The 16,913-nt window shown below is 30.6% G+C and overlaps 1 protein-coding gene across 1 annotated transcript; it reads left to right on the top strand.

The window, feature by feature from the left end:
- The first annotated feature begins 7,069 nt into the window (after positions 1-7,069).
- Positions 7,070-9,400, top strand: LOC149530702 (uncharacterized). Its single transcript, XM_089808229.1, has 3 exons — positions 7,070-7,145; positions 8,472-8,659; positions 8,825-9,400. Exons 1-3 carry the CDS (start codon positions 7,070-7,072, stop codon positions 9,398-9,400), a joined length of 840 nt encoding a protein of 279 aa, XP_089664355.1.
- Positions 9,401-16,913: the final 7,513 nt, after the last annotated feature.

The following is a 16,913-nucleotide window of genomic DNA, read 5'->3' as shown; positions in this document are numbered from 1 at the left end:
TTGACATTTGTGGCAATTTCTCATGTTAAATCTTTACAGTGTCTAAGAATAATGCCTCCATTCAAGTATGATCGCTATGAGAAAATGAAAAAAGGTAGACAAGTTGCCAAGCGCAAGGATGAAGAAAATAGACTTAAGTTGTTGGAAGAGAATTGATGTAATATTTTTATTTTTAATACTTTGTCCAATGCAATTACAATTTTGATTTGCCACTTTAATATTTTGTAATTTTTATTATATTTACTATACTATTGTATGATTGTAGTATTTAAATAAAATTTTCGTTTACTTGTATACCACTACAAATCATATTTCAAATGTTTCAAATACATGTTTTCACATCCATAAATATATAAATACACTTTTAATATACCCTTGTAATTTTTTTTTAGTATGCTTACATTAAAGAAAATGATCACTTATTTTCTTATGCCTTTATAAGTTTGTATCACACTATGTCAAATAATTTTTTTCAAGACAAAATATACTAACATTTTAAAAATGTGTGTCAAAATATGAATTTGATCAAATATATTTTATGTTTATTTCATGTAAAATACCTTAGTTTAAATATTATGGTTACTATCCTTGATTCAACATTTCTTTCCTTTTTGAAAAAAACAAACATATTCTTTATCATGTTTTAATGATATAATTTTTTTTCATAATTTCCATCCAGCTTACGGAGATGTTAGACAACTTACGTTTGGAATGGGCTTACTGGTGGTTACGAGACTTTCATCATAGACTTCCACAAAATGTCATCCTTCGTATAGAGGAGTTGAGTGTTCGGCATTGGATAAGGGATAGAATGACCAGTCGAATTATAAACAATGGACCAAGGAACAAGCAATTAAAATTTTATAACTATGCTTTGTACTTCAACTTCCACTATGCCACAAAAGTGAAGATGAACTTAGATGTCAAATTTCATCACCTATAGATCGAGGTTGTAGACTTTTACAGATGGCTAGAACCTTTGTATCATGAGATCCATGATCTTTATCTTGCAGGATGTATTTATCAAATTATCATTGCCCCAATAGTAAATTTTAGGAAGCACACTCTCTCTGATGAGCTCAATATAAAGTTTATCAAATTTCTTAAAGGAGAATCTAAAATTAGCTATCACAAGGGTCCACTCGAAGAATGGTTGATAGCTACTCTTAATTTTGGTTACACAATCACGTTCACAATACATCAAGTCATTCCATCTTTTAGGTTGTTGCATGCAAATTATGGCATACCTACTTTATTTCACGTAAAGTCTACTCTATCAGTTAAAGTACGAAAAATTCTTCATGGAAATATAGAGTTATTGCCAGTCCATCCATGGTTGAGAAAGTAAAAATATTCTACATATTATTTGTCAACGTATTGTCAACATTTTGAACAATACTATTTTTTATTATACCCAATTTTATAATAGCTATTAAATATTACATTATTAAGTTTTCTGATGGACTATGTCATCATTTCTTTCAATGATTATTAAGTATTTTTTTATTACACATGTTTGTAGAAAAATTTCTATATTGCTTCAATACGCTTCAACTGTTTAATTATTAATTTTTTTGATGCACTATGTCATCATTTCTTTCAATGATTATTAAGTATTTTTTTATTACACATATTTGTACAAAAATTTCTATATTGCTTCAATGTCCTTCAATTGTTTAGCAATACAATGTATAACATTTCTTTGCTTTTTATAACATTAAATAAATATCTATATGATTTTAAAATATCTTTTTAAATTACTATTATTATTTTTTCTCTATGCAAATTTTTAAAATTAATATATAAAAAATATACTGAAATCATAATAATATTAAATATCTATTAATACAAAAATTTAATAACATATTTAACTATAATGAATTATAATTTAAAAAATAATGTCTTTCATTTTGCATCGCGAGTGCTACTAGCATATTAATAATGGTAAGAAATCACTAGAAATCAATGACATCACGAATATTGAAAGGCACAAAATTAATGTAAACATTTAAGATACTACCGAAAGTGGAAGACCAAAAATAAGAAAGAACTTAAACGACAACATTACACATTCAAACCATTACATTGGTATTTTAAATCTTAATGAAGCGTTATATTTCAGCATGATCGGATTTGAGACTTTTTCATATCAACGACCTTTGGTTATACAAGTTTTTTTTAATCACAGGTGTATTCAATATGTGGCAGTTTGCACGTTTTAAAAAACGCTCAAGAAAAGCTTTCTTATGAAAATGGAAGCAAAGTTTTGAATTGGTTGATTGCATTATGGATGGAAGCGAGCAGTTTTTAATGATCGATTACAAGAGTGGGAAGAAAAATCTTATATATATTACTCAATATGCACTGAAATTTATCTTACTTGAAGTGGTAACAAGTGATCTCGCATTTTTCTGGAAGTAATCATATGCCTTCTGATCTCACACATCCCTTGTATTATAGTTTTTTTAATACAATTTTTAAGCTATCTTGATTTATACATTGTTCTATGATATTATTTGCAGAGAGCTGGTTGTGATCATCATACACAACAAGGAAAACTTTTGTGAAGGTTAGTTATAGATTTTTTAGAATGCATGATTTTTTATAAAATAGTTCTTATTTTAATTGTGCAGCAGGATTAAACAATATATGGAAGAAAAGGAATAGGAATAGGCCTTCACACATTCTTGAATCTCAAATAAAAAACAAACACGGAGATTTAAAAAATGAATTGACAGTGTCATGGATCATGTGGCTATAACATTAGACTCTCCACGGATGATTAGATTGTTTGCATGAGATTATTGGCCCAAGATCGCATGATTTGTCACAACTTTCTTTCCTTTGAGAGTCGCTTAACAAACCTGTTCATAAGTCAACTAACCATCATTAATATTCAAATTAATCATCAAATAAAACATAATGGAATTAACATACAACCCCATCTACATATCCACTCTAGAAAAATACTTTTTTAGAAGCTCTTTGCTGATGTCTTCAAGATCTTCAAGGTTTTGTCTTAGTGGAGATATCAACAGAGGTTGCATCTCCCATTAATTCATTTGCCTATGATAAAATAATGTTAGTGGCAACCTCACTATAAAATAAATGGGTATAGAGCTTCTACAGATGAAGTAAATAATTGTATACCTGAATTCTGAGATAGTTTTCTTTGAAATGAAAGGCTTGGAAGATCAAGGTAGAATGAATATGCACTCAACACCTAATGTCAAAAGATATCTAGAAACATCTTTTATAATCCATTTTCATAGATGAGTAGGTTTTAGAAACTTTCCACAAATTGCTTTCAAAAATAACAAACTTCTACAAATTGCTTTCGAATTTAGAAACTTCTAGCTTTTGGAAATTAGAAACTCCCAAAGAAATTTAGAAACTTCCAGGTTTTGGAAAATAGAAACTCCCAAAGAAATGTCATAAAGAATTATTTAATTTATTTTTATTGTTATCACTATAGTGCTCATAATTTTATATTTTAGTCTACCAAAAAATATTTTTCTCTCTCATTTAAATATTAGAATCTTAAAAGATATAGTTTCTAATTTGTTTCATGATATATTTTTAAAAAAATTAGTTAATTTATTATTAAAAGTTGTAAATTTCAATGTTAAAATTAACCTTTTAAAATTTTAACTAAGTTCGTTTTTAGTTGTCAAATAAAAATTATAATAGAATATAATTTCTTTTTTTATCAAATTATAATTACACCACAAATAAATATCTCTGGTAAAGAAGAAAATCATATATTAAATAATTAAATAATACTTAAAGTCAAGTACGTTTGAAATCAATTCTATTTAAGGAAAAAATCATATATTAAATAATTAAATAATATTTAAAATCATTAATAATAAATTTCAATTCATTCTTTATAATAAATAAATAAATAAAATTTATTTCAAAGATTTGTTTAAGTTGTTGATATAGTTGAACGTTTCTTAATGAAATCACCACTACCAAGACTATAACCCAAAAAAAAATTGGAAATTTTGTCAATTAAATATTTTTAATAATTATTATTTTTAATAAATTCTTGCTCTTTTGAAATAGTGAACCAGTCTAATATTTTGGAATTATAATGTTTAAGAAAAGTTTGTTTCTACATACTTCGTCTTTAAAGGGTATGGATTTTTAGATAAATTAAATAAATGTTTCTATATAAATAGGAGTTTAGTATTTTATATATTTATGTATCCATTTCTCCTATGGAGAAAATATCTTTCTTATATTACTTTTACAATTCCTAGACATTTGGTAATAAAATAAATATCACCATATTTCTTATCTATGATGTTTTTTCTGAACACAAATTGCAAAATATTTCTTGTTAATTGAAGATTCTATTCACTTTATAGCTTTGAGTCTATCAGCACCAAATTTCCAATCTGATGAGGAAAGGAGACAATATCAAATAGAGCAACGAAGAGCATATCAGAGAGAATATCGAAGACGTCGAAGAGAACAAATGACAGAAGATCAAACACAAGATGAAAGAAGGAGGAGTAATGAACTCCAAAGAGAAAATTATGCTAGGCAAAGGGCACAATTATCAGTGCAAGAATTGGAATCTAAAAATAGAGATCAACAAAATAGTAATAGAAGTTGTCGTCAAAAAACATTTGATGGAGTCCCACATTTTAAGATACAAGGAAGACATCAAGTGGATTTAGAGTTCAATGAGAGGTATAATCAACCCTTGACTACAAATATGCAATTGGATCTTCAAAATGAAGTTTCAAGGACAACTGAATGTGTTCCTAAAACACCCCATCATACAACTCAAGTTGGGATAAATTTAGTTAGACAAGGCAATGAAGAAAATCCACAAAACCCAAATGAAAATCTTCGTGATAATTTCTATAAATTCCAAATGCAATTTCCCCAAATATTGGATAGCTTAAGAATGCCAAACATGTGTTATATTTGTCAAGAATGCTATCTAGGAATGAAAGTGTCACGCACCTCTAAAGGTCCAGTGTGTAATAGATGCCAAGAAGAGAGAGGAAATAACAAATTCTTAGCTTCAAATAATATGGATCCAGAACCTCAACCAGAGGAGCTTGCAAACTTGACACAAGTTGAGGAAATGTTAATTGCATGTGTCAGTCCCATATTGCAAGTGACACATGCAACTGGTGGCCAATTTAAGTACAGAGGACACACAATAAGTTTCCCACAAAACATAGATCATGTTTCAAACATATTGCCACATACAATAGATAAGTTGCCAATTATTATTGTTCGAAGGACAGATCAACGTGGGACACAATATAACTTTATTGTGAATAGAGATCGTGTATACGAAGCACTCAAATACACAGTAGAGCATGATAAATTTTACTCTGATGTTCAAATTAATGAAAATGCTCTCAATGATCTGCCCAGAAATAGAGATGAAAATGTTTTTCACAGATTGAAGATAGTGAATATAGAGTTTGATACAGATGCAAATGATATTGTTTTTCTGGGTCCAATTATTGAGACAGATGAAGGGAATGTAATTGAACACACAACATCAGTGGCTTCAAGACCTCCTAATGCACAAAAATAAATGGAACTTATCCATGCATGGGTTAATAATCCTGATGGAAACCCATCATCATTGATAGATTGGCCAAGTATTGGTGTGTCACCTATTAATGAGTATGTCACATCAAGATGATTGGATATGGCATTCCCAACACTATTTCCTAATGGTACCTGTGATTGGTTAGAACCATGGTTGTGACATGTATATCTTCATGAATTTGTAAAGCATCTTGTGCAATATACGGATCATCGTTTTGGAAAACATCCTAGATTTAGATATTTCACGAATAACATGATCATGAGACATCGTGCACAGAGTTCAACCTCTGTGTTTGTAAAGAGAAACTTTAAAGACATGCCAATCACCATCAATGAGTTGTGCCAACATATGGAAACTACACCTCACTCTAGATTGGTAGATAAATTGATGTAGTTTTGTACAACACTAAGGGGAACAAAGTCATATTGGACAAAATCTCATGCAAAATTGACAGATTTGCTTCATCAAATTGGTTGTCCTACAATATTTTTCACATTGAGTGCAGCAGATATGTATTGCCCTGATTTACATGCTCTAATGCCAGGAACAATGCCAACTAATCCACGTGAAGCTTAAAATTGGCCCAGGAAAAATATAATTGATTATCCTCACATTGTGGCACACTGTATGCACTTGAGACACTCTATGTTTAGAAAAGAGATTCTAGAAAATGGAATGAATGTCAAAGATTTTTGGTGTAGATATGAATGGAAACATAGGGGGTCCCCACATGTGCATGGATTCATATGGATCGAAGGGGCACCTAATATGGAGAACATTGACTGGTCAAATGAGGATGAATGCAAAAGTGCTGAAAGATATTTTCATTCTATTGTTCATGCATGGAACTCTAGAGAAGATCCTCACCAGCAAAATATACAAGTATGTTTATAAATATGTATTCTATGGTATAATTTGATATGACCTTATTTACTCATTCAACTTATTTTCAATTGTAGGCTTTCATGAATTTTCAACAACATCCATGTCTCAAAAACACGAGACAACTTGCATAGGTCAATCTAGATCATGACTATGAGGAGATCCTAAATTGTGTAGAAAAATACACAATTTGTAAGGAGGGTGCATGTTTGCAGAAAAAAAAGGGGCATATGGTTTTCAGGTAATCATTTCATTACATTGTGATATTTAAACAAAAATTAGAAATTGGTCACTAGCGTCACATGACTAACTACATATCTCTCTTATATTTATTATAGGTATAATGCACCTTGGCCATTAAACCTAGAGGGATCAAAATTATATGAATATAGAGAAACAGGTGAAAAGAAATTTGAACCAGCCATAAATGATGAAAGAGTCAACTCACATAATCACCACATACTACAACTATGGAGAGCGAATATAGATTGGAAACCTATTCTTTCCAAACATGCTGTGGTGAAATACATTGCCAAATATGTAGCAAAAGTAGAGAAAAGCTCAGAAACATACCACCAAATGTTGATGTGCCTCTCCAACATGGAAAACCCAGATGATTTAGCTGCACATGCATATAGAAAACTTCTAACCGAGACAATTATAGAAAGAGACATTGGTGCTCAAGAAACATGTCATATGTTATTAGAGCTTCCATTGGTAGAGTGTAGTAGCAAATTTGTTAATCTAAATGTCTCCCATGAGGTCTTCAAACCTGTAACTATAAATAATTAAAATGGAAATGATGAAGAGAATATTGAAGAGCAAACAAAATCTTTCATTGATGGGTACAAAAAAAGGCCCCTATGTATGGAAGCTATCACATTAATTGATGCTGCAAGATCATGGATATATAATCCTAAAAGAAGAAAAGAGAATAAATGGGAGCCAAGGGACAAACCAAAAATAGTCAGAGTGTTTCCTAGATTTGTATCTATGCCTTGACATGAATCATCTAAATGGGTTGACTTTTTTTTATCAGAATTATTGCTCTACAAGCCATTCCATGATATAGAACAAGATATTGGTCATAATGATGACACCATCATACAAAATTGGGAGACATTTAATTACATTTCTTGGCATGTTCAACGTACTGTGGTGACAGACAATGATGAAAACCCAAGTGATTTTTACATTGAAGACAATGACAATGTTCAAAAAAATACAACAGAACATGAATGGAAAATTATATCTAGGTTGCATCATGGTCAAAACATAGAGTGCTCAGAAATAGACATGTTGGGGAGAAGAGACATTGACAAACATACAAATTGGTCTATTGATTATAAGGGAGAGGAGTACACTATTCCAGCAATCAATTTTATAAGTAATATGAAGAATCATGGTTGTCTAATATATGATGACATTCCCCAATGCATCAACTACATGACCCTTGGTGATAAATAGAAAAAGGTAGTTGACATTATCATGACACACTATCACAGAAATCAGAATGTTGAGCCATTGTTCATAATAATTCAAGGAACAATAGGCACTGGAAAGTCATATCTAATTGGTGCCATTAGTCAATCCCTTCAAAATGTAGCAATGCCCTCTGTATCTCCCCTTCTATTACTTGCACCAATAGGAGTTGCAGCATTCAACATAGGAGCTTCTACAGTTCATTCAAAATTAAAAATACCAATACAAAGTTTTTGTCAATTAGAAGGAATAAGACTCGCCAATTTTCAAGAAGAAATGGCACATATCAAGTATATCTTGATTGATGAAATGAGCTTCATTGGTCAAAACATGTTGGAGAACATTGACTCTTGACTTCGACAAGCATTCCCACAAAATGCAAATATAAGCTTTGCAAGTAAAAGGCTTCACTTTTCCTCATTAACAAGTGTAGCATGTATAAAATATAGACTATTACGTTACTAAAATATAATTACAAATTAATCATTCTGAGATAAATATTTTCATTCTTATATTTCAGGTGTATCTATTATTTTGGTGGGAGATTTGGGCCAGCTTCCTCCAGTTGGTGACAAACCAACATATGACAGTAACAGAATGGAAAAGTTGCTATGGCAAGAATTCAAGATTGTTGTTACTTTGGACAAGATATTTAGACAAGATGGGGAGAATGAGGATCAACAAAGATTTTGCCAACTTTTGATGAATGTAAGAGATGCAAACCCACAGATTGATGATTGGAGGTTGCTAATGACAAGAACCCCTATCAACATAGATCTTCCAACAAATTTATAGTTTGAAAATTTCGTCCATTTATTCTCAACAAATGAAAATGTTCATAGTCATAATAAAAAAATGTTGCATTCATTGAAGTATCTTGTTGCACATTGTGTTGCGACAAAAGCACGACATGGTAATGCATTGGAAGATTATTCAAATGATGAGCTTGATCTGAAATTTCTACTTTGTAAGGATGCAGGGGTCATGCTAACTTCTAATCTATGGGTACAAGCAAGTCTTGTAAATGGATCTTTGGGGTATGTTCGAAATATAGTCTACAAACAAGGAAGCACTCCACCTGAACCTCCAACATATGTGGTGGTTGAGTCTGACAACTATTCTGGACTACCATTTGAAGACCGTCATCCAAAAACAATTCCAAGAACACCAATTCAGAAGGGTACAACACTTCAATTGCCTTTAAGATTGGCATGGGCATTGACTATACATAAATATCAGGGTTTTACTCTTCCAAAAACGAAAATTGATATAGAACCAAAAAAAAGAATAGGATTAACATTTGTGTCAATTTCTCGTGTTAAATCTTTACAATGTCTAAGAATAATGCCTCCATTCGCGTATGATCGCTATGAGAAAATGAAAAAAGGTAGACAAGTTGCCAAGCGCAAGGATGAAGAAAATAGACTTAAGTTTTTGGAAGAGAATTGATGTGATATTTTTGTTTTTAATACTTTGTCCAATGCAATTACAATTTTGATTTGCCACTTTAATATTTTGTAATTTTTATTATATTTACTATACTATTGTATGATTGTAGTATTTAAATAAAATTTTCGTTTACTTGTATACCACTACAAATCACATTTCAAATGTTTCAAATACATGTTTTGACATCCATAAATATATAAATACACTTTTAATATACCCTTGTAATTTTTTTTTAGTTTCCTTACATTAAAGAAAATGATCACTTATTTTCTTATGCCTTTATAAGTTTGTATCACACTATGTCAAATAATTTTTTCCAAGACAAAAAATACTAACATTTAAAAAATGTGTGTCAAAATATGAATTTGATCAAATATATTTTATATTTATTTCATGCAAAATACCTTAGTTTAAATATTATGGTTACTATGCTTGATTCAACATTTCTTTCCTTTTTGAAAAAAAAAAAACATATTCTTTATCATGTTTTAATGATATAATTTTTTTTCATAATTTCCATGCAGCTTATGAAGATGTTAGACAACTTACGTTTGGAATGGTCTTACTGGTGGTTACGAGACTTTCACCGTAGACTTCCACAAAATGTCATCCTTTGTATAGAGGAGTTGAGTGTTCGGCATTAGAGAAGGGATAGAGTGACCAGTCGAATTATAAACAATGGACCAAGGAACAATCAATTAAAATTTTATAACTATGCTTTGTACTTTAACTTCCACTATGCCATAAAAGTGAAGATGAACTTAGATGTCAAATTTCATCACCTACAGATCGAGGTTGTAGACTTTTGCAGATGGCCAAAAGCTTTGTATCATGAGATCTGTGATCTTTATCTTGCAAGATGTATTTATCAAATTATCATTGCCCCAACAGTAAATTTTAGGAAGCACACTCTCTCTGATGAGCTCAATATAAAGTTTATCAAATTTCTTAAAGGAGAATCTAAAATTAGCTATCACAATGGTCCATTCGAAGAATGGTTGATAGCTACTCTTAATTTTGGTTACACAATCACGTTCACAATACATCAAGTCATTCCATCTTTCAGGTTGTTGCATGCAAATTATGGCATACCTACATTATTTCACGTAAAGTCTACTCTATCAATTAAAGTACAAAAAATTCTTCATGGAAATGTAGAGTTATTGCTAGTCCATCCATGGTTGAGAAAGTAAAAATATTTTGCATATTATTTCTCAATGTATTGTCAACATTTTGAACAATACTATTTTTTATTATACCCAATTTTATAAAAGCTATTAAATATTACATTATTAAGTTTTCTGATGGACTATGTCATCATTTCTTTCAATGATTATTAAGTATTTTTTTATTACACATGTTTGTAGAAAAATTTATATATTGTTTCAATACGCTTCAATAATTATTAAGTTTTTTGATGGACTATGTCATCATTTCTTTCAATGATTATTAAGTATTTTTTTATTACACATATTTGTACAAAAATTTCTATATTGCTTCAATGTCCTTCAATTGTTTAGCAATACAATGTATAACATTTCTTCACTTTTTATAACATTAAATAAATATCTATATGATTTTAAAATATCTTTTTAAATTACTATTATTATTTTTTCTCTATGCAAATTTTTAAAATTAATATATAAAAAATATACTGAAATCATAATAATATTAAATATCTATTAATACAAAAATTTAATAACATATTTAACTATAATGAATTATAATTTAAAAAATAATGTCTTTCATTTTTGCATCGCGAGTGCTACTAGATTATATATAGATATATATATAAAATAAGTCGAGAGATATCCTTCTCAAGATGTCTATTTTCATAATCTCACTCAGTGCAATAGTTGCCTCGAGAAGGATATATATATATATATATATATATATATATATATATATATATAATAAGTTGAGAGATATCCTTCTCAAGATGTCTATTTTCATAATCTCACTCAGTGCAATAGTTGCCTCGAGAAGGATATCTCTCGGCTATATATATATATATATATATATAAGCTAGTTTTTAAAATTCTAGTATACTGGGCAAACTTAATTTAAATACTGGGGAAGCTGTCATTCGCATGACACAAAAGAAGCAGCGTCTCGATTTTGTAGTTGTATATTCAAAGAAATTGAGCCATGAATCTGGAAAAGTGCAGCAAGATAATGAAAATGGTGAAGGAAAGCATTGCAAGGCGGTGGAATAAATGTGATGATGAGTGTTATACGCGAATCAGTGGAGAAGAGAAGAAGGCATACTTTGAAGATGTTGAGAAAAAGTTTGCATGGAGAAAGAAAAGGGGATCAACATCATCATCGTGTGTTCCTGTCCGCGTTGGAGAAGAAGGGAACAAGTATTGTGTTCCCATTCGCTACTTATCACACCCACTATTCACAAATCTTCTTGAAAAGGCGAGAGAAGAATATGGATTTCAACAAGGAGTCATCACCATTCCGTGCAATGTAGACGAGTTTCAGCAGATTCTATGGCAGATCAGCTGCACCACTCAATAGAAAGACAGACTTGGGATTATCAATGTCTTTCATTTGTAAACAATATTGTCAAACACATATGCAGTGTATTGCACAAGTTTTGAATAAATAAAGATTTGATGTTTGTAAATCTTGTAGATTTTGTCATCACACCAAAAGCATATATTGATGGGGAAAGGGATCTCATCAGGAATATAGTGGCTACGCCAATAAACCTTGACCTTAAAAAGTATTCTGCACTGATGGAATCTTCAATTAATGTTTCACTGATAATTGAATATTTAATAAGGAATATAGTGGCTACACCAATAAACCTTGGCCTTAAAAAGTATTCTGCACTGATGGAATCTTCAATTAACGTTTCACTGATAATTGAATATTTAATAAGTCTTTGTTAGTTCTTAATGCTGGGTGAAGTTTTGTGTTGGCGTTGAGTTTATTGGAGAAAGAATTTTCATAATTTTACAAATTTTAAATAATTAATTAATTTCTATATACAACCATTCTGTCGGCTATATAGTCATTTCAAAATTGAATGGAAGTTTCTATCATAGTTACTGGAAACATGATAGGAGCCCTCTATTTCCCATTTCAATGACAGAAACGGGTTTCCCGTCAAGAAACAGTTCCAAGCGATAATTTCAGTTTTTAATTATTTCATTGAAATTCAAAAAAATATTAATTCTTCATCAATTTTGACTACTGTAGAAACTTACATACATCAACTGAAGTAATGAATACTTAACATTTATAGTTTTAAATTGCTATAGCTTAGGATCAGTTAACTATAGTTTCATTTAGTTTTAACTTGTTATAGTTTAAATCAGTTAACTATAGTTTCATTTATATATTAAATTAAAATGTTTCAGTATGAATTAATTATATAAATTTATAATATTTAAGCATGAGTTAACTAGCTATTAATTTAATTTTTACATTTTATTAAAAGTAGTTAGTTATAAGATTAAGATTAAATAATTTATTTTCAATTTCAATATCTAGTAAATTCATAACTTCTTACATGTCATATTTTATTTAGATACTAATAACTTATATATATATATATATATATGTTTAAGTATGAGTTAATTATATAAATTTATAATATTTAAGCATGAGTTAACTAGCTATTCATATATTGAGTTTCTCATTATGTTGTCATTGTCGTTATGTTTCTCATTTCTGGGCAACATAAGTTTCTACACAGTTGTGTTTAAACTTTTATCATTATTTATTATTTAATTTAAAATTAGAATGCTATTGTTTGAACGCCCTGTTGACTTTGGACAATTATATTGTCATTAGAAAGAGTGATTCGTATACATTTCAGAATTTCCACCTAAAATCTTGGGCAATTTGTTATTTCTTTGTCCACTAAAATAGCAAACAAGGTTGCATAGACGGTGTTTCCTGCTAATTAGTTGTGTGTATTTCGATATCATCCACCAGGGCTCCACTTTAGCTACCATCAATTTAAACATCACACACTAAGGGAAGAATTAAGCTTGGGAAAAGAAAATCAACTTTGACTATTTAACACTTTTGGTCTAGGAATTAAGCTTAGTGTGTGATGTTTAAGTCATTCCTCAATTTAAGGATGATGGAAATAAAATTTGTATCCAATTTAATAACCAAGGGTAACTTGAAAATCAAAGGTTCTCCAGATTGTTGGATTTTATCAAGATAAAACATTATCTTATAGTTATCTGTTTCTAGAAAAAATCATCTCTTTATATTTTATACAGTAATTTAAAATAAAATTAAAGTTAAACATTGTTATATTTATTTATGGATAAGATATTTTGTAAAAGATCATTACTAATAAGTACTAATTACAATTACAACAATATAAATTTGTTTTCATAGTCTACATTACATATTATTATTTTATTACAAAAATTATTTTGAAACCATATATTTAATTATTCAGCTTTTGATTGTTTCAATCGCTTGCAATTTACACAATAGTCTTAATATTCTTTATTTAGAAATCATTTAAAACAAGAGTTGTGATACAACTGGAGTCCCGCCTAATGTAAAAATGAGTTAAGATTGAAATTAAATATATTTGATGACTTTGATTAAATTGATTTGGAATAAATTAGTATTGTGAATTTTATAAATAATAATAATATAAATAATATATAATATTTATAATGTTATTTTATTACAAGTTAATAAATTATATATATATATATATATATATATAGACACACACACACACACACACACATTTGCATTTTTCTATCAATAGATTATAGATAATTATTGTATATAAATTAAAGTTTAGATATATTATTAATAAATATTTTGTAAAGAAATAAAATGTTGAATATATAAATATAATTATATGTTGAATTATATAAATATTAAAATAAATTTTTATGAATAAATAAAATGTAAATTTTTCATGTCAACCTATACTTTTACTTGAGAGTTATGAGAGAATATGTAAAGTTTAGATATATTATCAATAAATATATTGTAAAGAAATAAAATATTAGATTTTGAAAAATATAATTTTATTGTGATTTATAATATTTAAACATGTAAATGTTGAATTATATAAATATTAAAATCAATTTTTATAAAAAGTAAAATTTTGACATCAACCTATACTTTTACTTGAGAGTTATGAGAGAATATGTAAAGTGTAATCTTAGAATATTTTGAATTTTTTAGAAGAAAAATGAAGAAAACCACTAGCAAAAATATGAAGAACCAATCATAAATAAGAATTAGTCTTTCAAAAATGAAAATAAAAATAAGATAATTGTAAAACATTATAAATATAATGTAATATTTTTACAAGGTGGCCAAACTAATTGTAGAAAATGCGATGAAAACATAAGTCTCCGCCTGGACTAATAAATGAATGAAATTAATTCAAATATTTGACAGTTTTTTTTGCAAAAAGAGGGGTAAAAATTTATTAAGACAAAAAGGAATACAACAAGGAGAGCTCAACAAGGAGCTCGATCCTGAGCAACAAGATCATCAAATTCTTGCACCATGTCAAAGGACAGTTGCCTCCTATCCCTAATATTCCAACCCAGATCATGACTAGATGCCCATTTGGCTAAACAATCAGCAGTTCTATTCCATTCATGAGGAATATACGTGAACCTAATGAACTGAAAAGAGGAAGAGAAGAAAAGAATCTGCTTAACAACAGTGGCTAGCTGCCAACTAACATCCTCAAGCTCTTGCGAAGAAAGCATGTTCACCACCACCTGGGAATCAGACTCACAGATAATCTTACTCCATCCCTGCAAGCAACACTATTCCACAACATATAAAATAGCCTGAGCTTCCATGAGATTGTTAGTATAATCACCCTTATGAAATGAGAAGAAAAATTTAACATCCCCAGAACTACAACGAGCCACTCCACCAATACCAGCCGGACCAGGATTCCCATGGGAAGAGCCATCAGTGTTAATTTTTAGAACTCCACGGGGAGGAGGAGTCCAGTGCCCATCCCGGTTAACCCGACCCTTCCTCTGATGGTGAAGCTGCCTGGACATAGAAGGAAACCTATGAGCTGTAGCCCCATCCTGCAGATGAAAATTGAGGTGATTACAGATAGCAAGATCAACCGGATCCATACCCTCATCAAGCTCACACTTCACAAGAATAGTTTCCTGAAGACAATGTGATATTTTCCACCAAAGATGCAAAACACCAAGCCGAACATCTTGGAATATGCGACGATTCCTCTCCAACCAGATATGCCAAAGCATGAAAGATGGACCAGCAATCCAAGCAGCATGGAGAAAAGAAGACTTGGAGGGAGTAGTACCCAAGCGGGCCCAAAACTCAGGCAAAGAGGAAGCATGCCGACAAGAGCAACCCCAAGCGCGCCACCAAAGGTGCCATATCTGAGTAAAATAGGAGCAATGGAAAAATAGATGGGAGACAGACTCCTCTCCATTACCACACAAAACATAATAAGAGGGGCCCTAAAATCCATGTTTACAAAGATTATCCCAGGTAAGACAACGGTTGTGAGCCACTAGCCACATGAAAAAATTGCACTTGGACCAAGAAAATTTATTCCAAACTTGCTTCCACCAAGGGACCTCAGCATCCCCAAATAATTGTCTAGTTATCTCCTGATACCCAACAGAGACATGATATTTACCAGACAAGGTACCGCCCCAACCCAAAACATCTGGACCAAGCAAAGAAGAACACTCTCTAGAGGCCAGAATTTGAGAAAGCTCCTGACGATCCATGTCTGTACCTCCAGGAGGCCAATCAGAAGAATGCTTCCATCTGTAACCAACAAAAGGTCCCAATTGATAAGGAGTCTTGTAATGAGCCACTTTATCCCATCTAGTGGCAAGAAAAAAGTCACAAAGAGGCTGAAGATGAGGGTATATGGATAAAATGGAAGGGAATCCATCCCAAGAATCAGACCAAAAAAAATCCTGAGAACCTCCTTTACATATCCAAAACAGACCCCTCTTTACCAACATTGCACCTGTCTTCAAAGTATGCCAAACCATTGAGCCACAACCTTCAAGAGGAAGTGCAAAAATAGAGCAAGGATCAGCACCATGAAAATATTTATGAGTGATAATATGAGCCCAAAGTTGATGTTGTCCAGAGCACCATCGCCAATAAAGTTTAGTAGTCAAAGCTTGACTACTCAATAGAGCAGATCGAAGACCAAAACCACCCTCCTTTTTAGGCCTACAAACAGTTGCCCAATTAACCAAGTTTGATTTAGTACTATGCAAATTACCACTCCAAAGGAATTTTCAAGAAAGAGCATCAAACTCCTTGAGAAATTAAATAGGTGCAGCGTGAACCATGCTTCGATAAGTAGGAAGAGCTTGGATAACAGCTTGAAGAAGAGTAACCCGGGCAGGAGTAGAAAGCCATCTGTGAGTCTAATGATTTACCTTATCCTGAAGCTTGGTAATCAAATTTTGCCAAAAGAGATGTGGCTGCCTGGAAATAGCAATAGGGATGCCAAGATAAGTCAAAGGAAGTGATCCTATCT

Source organism: Cupressus sempervirens, chromosome 11 (assembly GCF_028749045.1).
Source record: "Cupressus sempervirens isolate cs-2001-9-10 chromosome 11, ASM2874904v1, whole genome shotgun sequence".
In the NCBI taxonomy this organism is placed as follows: Eukaryota; Viridiplantae; Streptophyta; class Pinopsida; order Cupressales; family Cupressaceae; genus Cupressus; species Cupressus sempervirens.
Note: the sequence above shows the minus strand (reverse complement) of the source record. Positions and strands in the feature narration are given on the sequence as shown.

Coding starts and splice junctions, on each gene's coding strand:
- LOC149530702 (XM_089808229.1), top strand. CDS start 7,070: ATGGAAAACCCAGATGATTTAGCTGCACATGCATATAGAAAACTTCTA. Junction 7,146..8,471: donor AATTATAGAAAGAGACATTG/GTGCTCAAGAAA, acceptor CTTATATTTCAG/GTGTATCTATTATTTTGGTG. Junction 8,660..8,824: donor TTTGCCAACTTTTGATGAAT/GTAAGAGATGCA, acceptor CATTCATTGAAG/TATCTTGTTGCACATTGTGT.